Genomic DNA, 13302 nt, shown 5'->3' on the forward strand with positions numbered 1-13302 from the left:
CTAATTAGTTGCGCAATGTTCCTTCAGCTGTTTCTTTTAACTAACACTTACTTTACCAGCCTTTTGTTGCCGCCGTCCCAACTTTTTCGAGACGTGTCGCGGCCATCAAATTCAAAATGACCTTATTTTTTTCCTTAAAACGATACATTTCCTCAGTTTAAACCTCTGATATGTTTCCTATGTTCTATTGTGAATAACATACAGGTTTACGAGATTTCCCAATCATCGCGTTCTGTTTTTATTTACATTTATTGACATTTTACACAGCATGTAAAATGCAAAACCAGAGTCATGGTAAACCTCTAGAATGTATTATTACACTTTAATCTCATTAGTTGTCTTAACCATGCTCGTCTTATAGGCTAATCAATATGAAATGTCTGCATATTCAAGTGGTTGCAAGGACAAACTCGAAGACTTCAAATGGTCTCGTTTGTAAAAGTTTATTTCCACAATAATTCCAATACACTCATACCAGCCGGCACTCGCATTTTCTGTGATCACTCCCATATTTTTCCCTCCTCCTTTCTCCCAAGTCAAACAACAGTCACTAAGCCTTATCATGTGTGGGCTAATTTGAGCTAGAGCCCAACTCACTTCTGGAAAGTGTCCGATTTTGACAGTACTTTATTTGTTTAGTTCCCGGAATAATTTAAAAGGAGTTTCCGACCTTCAGAATAGTTTGGCATTTTTGGCAGGTGGAAAGAGAGCAAAAAATTTTTAAAGGAAAAATAGCATATAAAGACATCATTAAATCAGTACAACTACACATGTGAATTAGACCTGTGAATCACCAAGCCAGTCTTTTTAGAATAAATCTCTCATAAAGCCAAATATAATCTGAGACAACATTCAGTATGCAGCCTAACAAATTCAGCACTCACGCTTGCACTTTACTGGGAGCTCATGACGTGAGAAATAGTTCAATATGATTAAAATATATCGGTTAAAAAACATTCTGTCTTGGGCCTGGGCGTTACGCACAGTCCGTCTAAGTTTAACCTTGTTTACTAAGTGATATGTGTTCACGTGTTAGGCGTACGGTGGGTTCATCCATATGAAATGATGCCCGTTTTCATCAAGTTATGAGACTGTTTAAAGGAAATGGGTGAAGCCACTTCGGTCAAACTCAATTATGGTTTTAGCACGAGTGAATCTGAATTTACAAAAGAAGCTCTGGAGTGATATCTGCTTTAATGCAGGACATTTGAATATCTTCTCTATCATGACTAGCTAGGTTTAGCTTCGTCTGCTGCAGGTCACTCGGCAAGACGACTGAGTTAGGTTTAGTTGTAGTTGGTGCCAGATGAGCAAATGAGTTGTAATGGGCAATCAAATGAGCTTCACAGATTGGTCAATGGATTTGAAGGATCGTCACGGCAGACAGGGTATAATCCCTGGAGCCTGAAGAAATACTGTAACAGTTTGTTCCAAGATAAAGAAGCAAACAAAGATCAGCGAGAGACAATACAGGCTGCGGTAGACATAACAGGCAAAAACTTTGTTGACAGTGCAATCAGAACGGGCTTTAAGTCGAGATCAGCTCCCAGCAATTAATACTGTCAAGTATTTGAGCTGTAAAAATGACCAAAATGTGCGTCTGTATCATCTAAGGCCAGCCCAAGTTTTTTTTTTTTCTTTTTTTTTTTCTTTGTAAAATGCATTAGTAATGCATTAGTAATTAATTTTTTTTTTGCGTTAAGTCAGAAATGATCGTAATAATAGATAATGCAGTTTAAGATGATTATTTTTTTTGGTCTGAATCCATTAATCAATACGAGACGAGCACAAACACATCGGTCTAATGAAGTTCCAACAAACAGTAGTAGCTGAGAAACGGAGATATTTGAAATATGTTATTATGACAGAATATTTTGAGCAGGTTTTAACTTCTCAGCAGTTATCAAAATCTGGTTCTCACTTGGAGAGACACCTTTCTGATAACGTTATCATAAATTAATAGCCAAAACTCCAGGCTATATTTAATTTTAAGCTAAAAAAAAAAAAAAAAAAAAAAAAAAGATTAATGCTGAATGGCTTATTTGAATTCAGTACTGAAACAGAATTTTTTTTTGTTTTGTTTATATCACAGGAACAAATAATAATAAAAAAAACCCCATCTTATTATATTCCCTTCAAAGGTAAATAACTCTTTAGTGAACAGAACATTCCTGTTTGTTTTACAGCAGTGCGTTTACGAAAGTAACATGCTTCAAGTCCAGGTTCGCTGCACACGTCATACAGGTGTCTCGAAACAGTGTTGTACTGAAATTTGTATCCGATTATCTTCATCCAAAATCTCTCTTTAGCTCAGCTCTGAAATGAAAGCAAAAAAAAAAAAGCATTTAGTCATTTTATATAATCAAGGACAAGATCAAAGGCATAATAATGTTCTGTGGACTTCTTCTGAGTACTTACATGGTACTAAAAGAAAGCTGATGCACAAAAGCCCGACCAGGACAGCACCACTTCTTGGTCCAGGAGGTCCATCATTTTGGGATGAAGTTTGGGGCAGGCTTTTGCACTTTTCTCTACAATCAAGAATGAAACATGAAATTTCACATCCTCATCCAGCAGATGTTTTATTTTGTCTGGCAAAGGTTTCAGCCAAAATTCTTCTCATTCCACTAATGAAAGTCGACCTGAATTATGACGAAGCATATCGAATGTGAAAAACGACTCACAGTTGCTTCTGTAAGAACTGCTTGCTGGACTGGCAGCCCTGGGTTTGCTTCTCGGCTGCAGTTTGAAGATTCAGAGCGGCCTTCCGCAAGTCTGTGCACATCCCCAGCTCGAAGGCCGTCTGGGTCAGATTATGCTGCAGTAGTTCGATCGTGTCTAAAATCAGAGCGATCGGAGAGCAACATGTTTGACTCGACTTTAAATACGACTCCTTTATGTTAGGATGGGATTTCCTGACTCGATAAACAAGCACACAGCACTAAAGGCAAAAAATATCAACAATCTTTCAACACCAACATCATCCAAAGCCAGACATTCTTTCGTGAAAATATCAAATTAATCCCATTGTCTTATAAGGCCACGTCTTGCCAGAGAACAAGGTATCCGAGTGTTTCGGGCCTCCATGAAGTCACTTGGCTATTTTGAGCAGAAGTGGTTCACATAAACCATGTTTTATCTTTGGCACAGCTTTAATGATTAAGTAATGCATGAAATTGCGTCCTGATTTTAGATCAGATTTCTCCAGCTATCTCAAGCTTGAAATCTTTAACACAGACGGAGAGTGTACGTCGGATTTCGTTCACCACCTGCAGCTGTCTGCTAAGCTGGTTCTCTTATTATCACGCAAATATATCTTGCTTTTAGCAGCAAACCATTTCCTGTGGTTTGGTTACACAGGATATGCGTTAAAGCAACAACAAAAAAAAAAATAGGTCGGATATGGCTGTGCAGATGGTAATATGAATTTCAGTCTTCATACTTTTTTAAAGATATTAAAGGATGGAGTGAAACTAGGAATTGCTAAACAGACTGACAAAACAGAATTCCTCATATAGTCTGTTACTCGGTATCCCAGAGCACAGGCAGACCAGACCAGTCTTGGCCTTATCTGGGCAAAGTATGAACAATCTGACCGATTACTAAAAAAAGATTCTCGTCGCAACCCAAATCAACGCGAACGCCTCATTTTCAATCTTACAATCCAACATTTCATGTTGAACTGCATTACTGACAAATCTGGGTCTATTTGTTTTCTTTTCTCGGTTTCTATGACTACATGGGAGAAAAGCCTCTAAGAATATCCTCAGTAAGAGAGCGTTCCTTTCACAGCAGCCTGGAACGGGAGGGGGGAAAATTTGACTTGGATTTTCCTACCTTGCTGCTGTGTGATATTTGCAGTAAGGTTGGCCTCAATGGCTTTATGCAGCTCGATCTCATCCTTTAGCCTAGTGATGTTGTCGTTCAGCATGTCCTGAAACACACACACACACACACACACACACACGAGATGGAAGTTAATTAAGTGAGTTCATGGGTTCGTGGGTTAGAGGCGAGTCGGCAGCTTTGGCTGTGGATAGTAGCGTTGCCGTGTTAAGGAGTGTTTCGCATCGCAAGAGGGTGTGAGCGCTTAGTGCCTATGGGACCTCTGAGTATTAGACATGACCTTGGACCTCTGATACCTTATTGGGAATGCCAGTGCAGTCCTTTCAACCCCTTAAAGTCACAGCGTATTAGTCAGTTATTCATGCTAAAGCATCTTATTCAGTAACCACTATATTTTAAAAAAATGATCTAATACCTATGATGAAGTGAATAGGAGAGTGAGGAGTGTGTGAATCTGCCAGTGTGGGTTTCTGAGGTTACAGTACGTTCTATACATTAGTATTGCTCTTATTGTTTGCGCTTAGTTGTTCAATTTTGTGGTTTTCTGTTCATTTAATTACTTCTACATGCGTTTTACGTGTACGTTCTTCCTGTAGCGTTTAAAAGACAAACGATGATGATTATTTTTTTGTACTGTACACTAAGTGTTAAAAGCTCCTTTCGTTGAAACCTTTCATAACGTAAGTATATCTCTTATCACTTGTCAGTTTTTCAGGACGAGCACGGTTCGATCTCCTACCCGCCGTTTTTAAACCATCCCAATCATTTCAACCTCATGTTATAGAAAGCACTTTAAAACACCCCAAGGACAAGATAACGTACTTGAATGGCCAGTTCTGGAGCTATAATATCCACCAGAGATAAACCGTTAACTAGAAAGACTTACATTTTGCTGCTGACAAGATTCCAGGGACTGATTGAGGAATTGCAGTTGTTCTTTCAGCTGGTCTATGCGAGTCAGCAACAGGCTCTGGTTGAGGCGGCCCTGCCCCACCAGTTCTTCCAACGCATGCCGGTCTTTGGTCCATACGTCTTTTTCCTTGGCAAACTTTTCCTTGAGGGTCTTCAGGTTGGTGTTGCACTCGCTGGCCCCCTTCAAGTCGGGCGAGGTGGCCCATACCACAATGATGATGAGTGAAATGATCGACCAAAGTGTCAGCAAAGCGAAGATAATGTTGCGCACCGTGTGTGACGATTTAGAGGCAGCCATTCTAGATAGATAAGTTCTCGGAATAAAATACCAAACGATGAAAAAAGTCCTGTCAGTACTGAAAGTCTCAAAGACGGTGTGTGTGTGTGTGTGAGAGAGAGTGTTTGAAGCAGAGGCTGTGGTAGGAGGATTTTCAGGGCTGGACTTCCCCCTTAAACCTCTGCCTACTGTTGGGCAGGAAAAGAGGTGTGGCCTTGCTCCTGGAGCTGGGATGCGTGCCTGGGAAAACCTGCTCATACCGTTTCTCCATATCCTTACATGAGGCATAGATGTACAACGTTGAAAAGATTTGATAAGAAAGAAAGACAGAGCAATGTGGATCTTTTTTTTTTTTTTTTAATCACATTTCATCAGAAAGTGAAAGTTAAAGTCACTCTCGGTTTCTAAAGAAAGGGTTCGACTGTGTATGTGTTTCGGATTCCATTTCTCAGTCTCAGGGAGTGCTCTGGCAGGTTTCCCAGCTCCAGCGTTGGGACAAGAAGCCTGCTGGAGAGAGGAAAGTACCGCAGATTGTTTGTCCCGTCAACTATGTCTTGTTTAACACACTTTCATAAGACCACTAGAGCAGGAGCCACTCAGTGTTTCCAGACGCCATGCCAGGTTTTGAGAGGACACACACACACACGCACACACACACACACACACACACACACACACAGGATCAGCCATTCCTTTAACTGCCATTCTAAAAGGGGTTGGTCTGGATTCCTCCCCCTGCATCTGTAAAGAGGAAAAGTGAGAGGGGCAAAATGAAACAAACAAACGAAAAAAATCAGGGGATTTCATGATTCAAGATGGAATGAGTGGGGCTTTTTGTAACATAAAAACTAAAAGTTTGTATAATCAAATGAACCCCATACACTCTGATCTTATTATTCAGTGGTGCATCTTAACACATATAATATTAGTAACTCCTATACGTTCAGCGTGAGGAATGTAAGTTGAACAGGAGTTGAAAATACAAATGCAGGTAGGAAACCATTACTATGATGTGTTCCATCCAACAAGTAAATCCTAACTTAGTCGTCCTTAGTAACCATTTTATTCCGGTGAGTGTCATGGTTGCTCCAAAAGCCAAAGACAGGAACACTGCCGAACAAGGCGGGGATACAACCGGGATGGGGATGACGTTCATCGCAGGGCAGTTTATAAAATGATCATTTACCCATTCTACTCTCACTAAAGACATTTTCAGTTTCTTATCAGTCTTGCGTTGAGGACAGTCTGGCTTTGTGTAATCTCAGCCTCAAGTTTGTACATGGTCTACACCAAATTCCAAGAGCACCCTCTACTGGTTCAGACATTACTCAGCGCTGGACTCTCTTGAACTGTGAGTCACTCAGCATGATTACATAACGATGATGGATAACGGTCCGTCCTCTGAATTTACGTCCGTAATGCAATTGAGTGAAATATGCCTTTGAAGTTTTCAGTTGGAAGTGCAACGTGTTTTTAGGAATTTTGGCAAAACAGTGGTATTCTCAGTTTCTTGGTCTGTGATTTTTCTTGATCTAAGACTGTGCTTGGTTTCTTCAAAGGTTTTTAATAACAGATGAATGTAATTTATTTGCGGAATGCTGCATTTACTCGGCTGTCTTCATTCATTATGAATACGAGAAGAAATATAAATATAAGGGAGATTTATTTGTAAAAATAAATAAATAAATAAATAAACTGCTGTGGCATTGTTAGGAACTCATGATCGCCCAGCAATAAAGCGGAAAGCGTTCCTGTTGTGCCACTCTGGAGTATTAAATGCACTCTTATATAAGAAATATAGACCAAAACCCTATACTCTCTCCCAGATCAATTTAAAATTTGAAAGTCTAGATAAGGATAATTCATTTTATGTAACACAACCAATATATTACCGTACTGTATTTAACTGGTTTCATTAATTCATCAAGACAACGGGCCTCATTTATCAATCTTTTAGTAAAGTTCTGTATACATTTTTCATAGGTAAGACAGAGCTAAAAATAAATAAATAAATAAACAAGTACTGCCAGATTTACAAATGTTTTATTCTTTAATTCATCTACACTACAGGGCCAAATGTTTGCGGACACCTGACCGTCACATCCATATTTACCCAAACTGTTGCCACAGTGTTGAAAGCACACAACTGTACAGAATGTCTTGGGCCATGGTACACCACACGTATGTTTTAATCACCTTGAGCTTTGAAAAGCTTCTCTCTGCAGCTGCCGCTGTCACCGGGATAGTCCCAAATATCCTCAGTACCACCCACATGTTTGGGTAGATTTCTTGCAGTCGCTTTTCATGCAAAAAAAAAAAAAAAAAGTCAAGAATCTTCATGATGGCCGTGTTGCTTGGTGGTAAGTCTGGGAAGCTGGGAAGAGCCCAGACCTGAGCTATACTCAGACCCAAATAAAGAAATGCAAGCACACATAAGACAAACAAGTGTGCCTAATTGTTAATAAAACAAAGGGTAATAAAAGAGAAAGCAATATTAAAATATGTACCTCAAATAGACATACAAACATAGACTATATAATTGAATGTATATCTGGAGATGTTAGCCAGATAGCTAGCTAGTTAGCCTAATTAGCCTCTTACCTGTCATCCCCATTTTTGAGCATAGACCTGAACATGACTTACCTAAACTTAAATGATTGCAATTGACGAATACTTTACACTACTAATCATGGTCTCCTTTAAAAGAAGACATTTAGCGGTGCAATAGCAAATGTATTCAGTGCAATAGCTTTTCCGGTTCGTCTGAAGGTTGATAAAGCCTGCAAGGCCGAGGTGCCAATCTTGAGGATGAGCCCTACCTCAGTAAAACATTTCAGTATGCAGGAGTAAGCAAATACTCATATAAAATGAGGTGCATTTGCCTCATGACAGACATGAACTGTTAGCATAGCCATCTAATTTGACAAAACATGTTAAGGTAAGTTAAGTTTCACTGATCTGCTAACATTAATTCTCTTGGCTCTTGGCTAACGTTAGCGCTCATGGCTCTATTTAACGACATTAGCTTGTTTTCTTTCCTAATTCCAGGTTAGACGAGCGCCAATTCCAGTAGCTATCAGAACTGGCTAGGCAGCAAGTCAAATTCTAGCTAATGGTGAATATGAGTTTTTTTTTTACCGGATATTTTACTTCCGAATAATTAGCTCTTTAATTTCTATATCAAGAAGATTAGAGGCAAGGATGGATTTCTTCCTTCATTTTATGTTCACAAATCGAAAATCCAGTAGTCATCTACATATAATGTTAAGTCTAGTTTCAGTCCCGTATTGAAGTGTACTAAAAGTTAGCTTTCACATGAAACCATGACCTACCCAATTTCATCAGTGAAACATATTTACTTTTTACTTTTTGATACCTGAGTACATTTACGACAACTACTTTTTACCTCAAAATATTTTAAGGTGATAAATCAAATTCTTCAAGCCAAATACACTTAAATAGAACATCAGTTTAACTCAACTGACTGTATTTACGTGTATTTGGCTTAAATGAATTGATTCATCAACTTACAAAATTTGAGGTAATTAGTTTCCTTGAATTTTTTGAGTTAAATGAACTTACCTGGTTTTACATTTGCGCTAATAGCTGGTGTGTGATGGGAGTTCTGGCGCACTATGGCTGCCGTCACATCATCCAGGTGGACGCTACACACTGGTGGCGGTTGAGGAGACCCCCCCCCCCATACTATGTAAAGCGCTTTGAGTGTCTAGAAAAGCGCTATATAAATATAACTGTAAATAACTAACTAACTACTTTCACTTGTGTACATTTTAGCTGGATTCTTCCACTTTTAACTGAATGAGATGTTGACACTTTCACTTAAGTTGAATTTCTCCGTACTTTTCCACCCCCGTCCATAGCGCCAGTGTGCTTCCCGTAAAACATTCGCTAAGGTCAATTTTCTTCAAGCGCGTATGTTGATAAACGCCAGTCAGCCATAAATGACCGAGCGCGTTCACGGCACAAATGAACAAATTTCAAATTTCTTAACTCTACTGAGTTCATTTCTAGTTTGGTTTTTGCCTGTGTAATTTACACACAGCTACACTAAAGTTCTGATAAATGAGGCCCACTTTTTGGATATTTTATCATTTGTCCCAAATACGCATTATTATCAATATAGTTATGAGAACTACAAACGGAAAGATCTAGCTTTCAATGCAATGGAAATGTTTTCGAGCTCCTTCTAGTTAGAAATCATGCTGTTTGACGTTTCAGAGATTTTCATTTACAAAACATTCCGAAAACCTATGCATTTCATGTGTAGAAATTTCGAAAATAAATAAATAAATGAATGAATTTAATACATTTTACAGTTAGACTGTAACATAAAAGAATGAGGAACAAGTAAATGGATAGTCATTTACTTTCTAAACGTACTCTACTAAAAAAAAACAATAACAACAACAACAACTCATTGTGGTAGTTTCAGTTCCTTCAAGTCCACCCAATCAACCTGAGGGCGGTGAGAAACTGCCCTCATCGGTAGTCCTTGAGATAATACCTAGAGTCATACAGACGGTCCATCCTATAAGCTCACATCACACAACCAATTTCTGGAGCTCGAAATGATTCATAAAGTGGCTCTGCTTTTCTTCTTCTGTACCACACTGCACAGTGAGTACCTTATTTCTTCCTCTGGTACTAACCGAGCAATCACTATGGAAAAGTATATTACGTCGGGTTCATATTCTCTCAATATAAATGTGTTATAATAACCCATTCGTAATATGTTGCTGATCTAATGGTACAGTTCTCTTCGGTTGTTATTATTACATAACGACTACTATGTAATAATATGATATATGACAACTGATAAATAACATCGTGTATAAATCGGAACCGGAGTGGGATTTTTTACCAGCATTTGTGAGTTTAGATGCTTAGATTCGAGGGTTTTTGTTGTTTTTGTTTTTTTTTAGTCTTGAATCCAATTTCAGGAACATTCTTATAAAGTTTTCGCTTATAAAATGCACTCTGTGTCCCCACAGTGACATTTGGCTGGTCCTCATGACAAAAGCTGCTTTTTAACAAACACTGCAACACTCTTATTAAACAAACAAACAAAAAAAATGTAATTAATAACCAAAAGGTTTGCTTGTGGTCAGTGAGGTCAGGTTTAAGGTTAGATTTAGGTGCAGAATAGCAATAATTAGCTGCATTAATAATTACGTTAATGGAACGTCCTCACTCCTCACAAGCATAGTAAAACGTGTGTGTGTGTGTGTGTGTGTGTGTGTGTGTGTTCTTCTAGGCTTTTTATGGCAAACCCCCACAGGCATCTCAGTGAAACGGGGCAAAAATGTCACCCTCATCTGCCCACTGAGGACCAAAGAGAACATCGGGGTAATGACCTGGTACAAGCAGAAGCCTGGTCAAGGTGTACAACTCCTGCTGAACTACAACTTCACTGTGCCTCCGTATGTGCGCTACGCTGAAGGAATTAACCCACACAAATATGTTGTGGTACCCCGGAACAGGCCCAGAGTGCATTTTCGGTTACGGATCATGAGCGTTGAAGAAAAAGACACAGCAACTTATTACTGTGGATATTCAGAAAAAACTCAGGGAAATAAAAACATGCCTTAGGTACAGCTGATCTTTTTTTTTTTTTTTTTTAAGGTGTGTGAAACATCATTTATAACCTTTATTTTGTCTTGAGCGTTGTCTAGCTTTTCATCAGCCTCAAAGCATTATTTCTACACAGCATTTTCCTCATCTTGTTTTCTTGCATATTGCTTACACTGAACTGATTTCATATTAACGACTGTGAGACATCATTGATTTGATTGTTTTCGTTGAATAAACCTGTGCAGAATCAACACTGTGTTCTAGTGAAAAAGATATGGCATACAGTAATGAATAATAAAGTGTACACGTCAACTTTTCTAGTGTCACCTTATCGAAAACAGACCAGGGGAAGCTTTTTCCCCAGGCACCTGGTGGATACTACAAAGAGCCTTATATACGCAAAAACAAAGCTCTGTAGAGTTAACTGTGGCCATGGATGTACCTCAAATGTAACCTGCTGTTCCAGTATCTCCTTTACGTTCACGAGGGCTCGGCCTAGCTATACGCTCCTAGCGGTTTTTGCTTGCTTCAGCTAAAAAGATCCTTCGGCTTGCTAGCTAAAAGAATGATGAATAATAAACCACGTGAAATCTTTTAAACACTTCATTTCACATATGATGAGTTCGGGCAGGTTCTAGCCAGAGACGCATTTGTTCTCAAATATGCACAGTATGTACTCTATATATGTATGATGTTTCATGGGAAGGGAGAAAAAACAAAATGACACACATGCACAAATGCTACTCTGTGAGCAGAAGTAGTTACAGTGGGTGCATCTGGCTCAGCGACAATGCCAACAGCTCTTTCCTGTTTTTTAACAGCTCCCAAGTGCACAACTGTCAGACGAGCTTGTTTTTACAGTATAACCGTCAGGTGCCTTTGGAAAACACCAACCGCCGCTACGTAACGCGTAAACCTCACAGCGTGTCTCTACTGAACAAAGCGTTTTTATCCACGAAAAAAACCAAACAAATAGCATTAGAATAACATCCAGGCTATAATCAGAAAGCATTCAGGATTCAAACGGCATTCAAATATGTTTAGAACTGAATGCCGTGAAGGATGTTGATACTTCAAGTTAAGGCGACTTCCTAGTGAGAACGCAGTCCAATCTTACAGATTCGACCGTTCAAGAAAATGGCGAGAAGACGCCAGAGTTCTCCGTCAAATGATCGTGGACAAATTGTGTTGAAAGAACACAACTAAACGCAACACGTTGTGCATAAGAAGCGGTCGGTGCAAGTACAAATGACACAGTTATACAAGTAAAAGAGCATTTTAACGAATGAAGGGACATCGATTACATCTACGTGAAAAAAATCACACACACACACACACACACACGTACACACTCAGAGCAAGAGTGCTAGGATTATCCTGAAAAGGTGTAAATATGATACTGGCTATGATCAGTCAGAATGTACTGTATGTATGTCAGTTATTTAGGAGGCTGTATGAGCAGTGGGCTGTGCAACATCACATCATCCGAACACACACTTGGGATCTCTCGACATAACCACCAGCGTTATACACCATAAGCACCAGAGTGTGCAGTGAGTGTACACCGAAGACACGCTGACAATGAGAGCGGAGACCCTGATCACAGGCTTACTTTTGCTGAGGTAAGGAATATTTTCATATGAACCGATCAAACCCATCAGTGCCAACCTCCCAAGCTTCTGCAGTTTGTGACGATCGGAATTTCTGTCTCACAGCTTAAGTGGAGGACACATGGACCCTAACATCATTTCATTTAGTCCAGGCGTTCAACTATTTGTTAAAGGTAAGAAATGTATATTTATTGCTTATTTCACGTCTGTATTGGTGTCACTCGCAGAGCGTGTCACGTGTGTGATTTACACGTGGTTTTTTTTAGACGTGTCGTGATGCACGCTGGTTATTTTTCACACGGGGTGCATGTGTCTTTATTTTCGCACGCGATAGATTCGATCGGATTTTTTCCGGACTCGTTTGTCCAGCGCACCCCACAGACGCTCGATCGGATTTGGGGAATTCGGAGGCCGAGTCGACACCTCGAACTCTTTGTCGTGTTCCTCAAACCGTTCCTGAATACTTTTTGCAGCGTAGAGGGCGCATTATCCTGCTGAAAAAGACCGTAGGGAATAGTGTTGACATGAAGAGGTGTACTTGGTCTGTAACAGTGTTTAGGGAGGTGGTACGTGTCAAAGTAACATCCACGTGAATGCCAGGACGCAAAGGTTTCCCAGCAGAACATTGCTCCACGGTCCAGTTGTAGGTGCTTTTGGACTCTGACTGAACCCTCACTGGTCTGCGGTTACGCAACCCTACACGCAGCAAGCTGTGATGTATTGTACGTTCTGACACCTTTCTATCATAGCCAACGTTAACTCTTCATCAATTTGTACTACAGTAGCTCTCCACGTGCAGCAATGAGCCTTGGGTGCACATGACCCTATCGCCGGTTCACCAGCTGTCCTTCCTTAGACCACGTTTAATAGGTTCTAACCCCTGCATACCGGGAACACCTCACAAGACCTGACGTTTTGGAGACGCTCTGACCCGGTCATCTAGCGCTCACAATTTAACCCTTGTCCGAGTCGCTCAGCTCCTTACGCTCGCCCATTTTTCCCGCTTCCAACACGTCAACTTCGAGAACTGCCCGTTCACTTGCCGCCTAATAAATATATCCCACC

General features: G+C 39.9%; 1 protein-coding gene across 2 annotated transcripts in view; it reads right to left on the reverse strand.

Annotated features, from left to right (window-relative positions):
- Nucleotides 1-429: 429 nt before the first annotated feature.
- The window catches only part of si:ch211-1a19.3 (uncharacterized), a 39556-nt gene continuing 26683 nt past the window's right edge, over nt 430-13302 (reverse strand). Inside the window, exons 1-5 of one of the 2 annotated variants that reach the window (XM_053634195.1) lie at nt 4733-5160; nt 3838-3934; nt 2685-2838; nt 2419-2531; nt 430-2316 (exon numbers count right to left, since the gene is read on the reverse strand). In XM_053634195.1, the coding sequence (XP_053490170.1) occupies nt 2315-2316; nt 2419-2531; nt 2685-2838; nt 3838-3934; nt 4733-5056 (690 nt within the window). In that variant the 5' untranslated portion in view covers nt 5057-5160 and the 3' untranslated portion in view covers nt 430-2314. Of the gene's footprint in view, nt 2317-2418; nt 2532-2684; nt 2839-3837; nt 3935-4732; nt 5161-13302 lie in introns of those variants that run through there. The other variant, XM_053634196.1, reaches the window with a different exon arrangement.

Source organism: Ictalurus furcatus, chromosome 10 (assembly GCF_023375685.1).
Source record: "Ictalurus furcatus strain D&B chromosome 10, Billie_1.0, whole genome shotgun sequence".
Taxonomy (NCBI): Eukaryota; Metazoa; Chordata; class Actinopteri; order Siluriformes; family Ictaluridae; genus Ictalurus; species Ictalurus furcatus.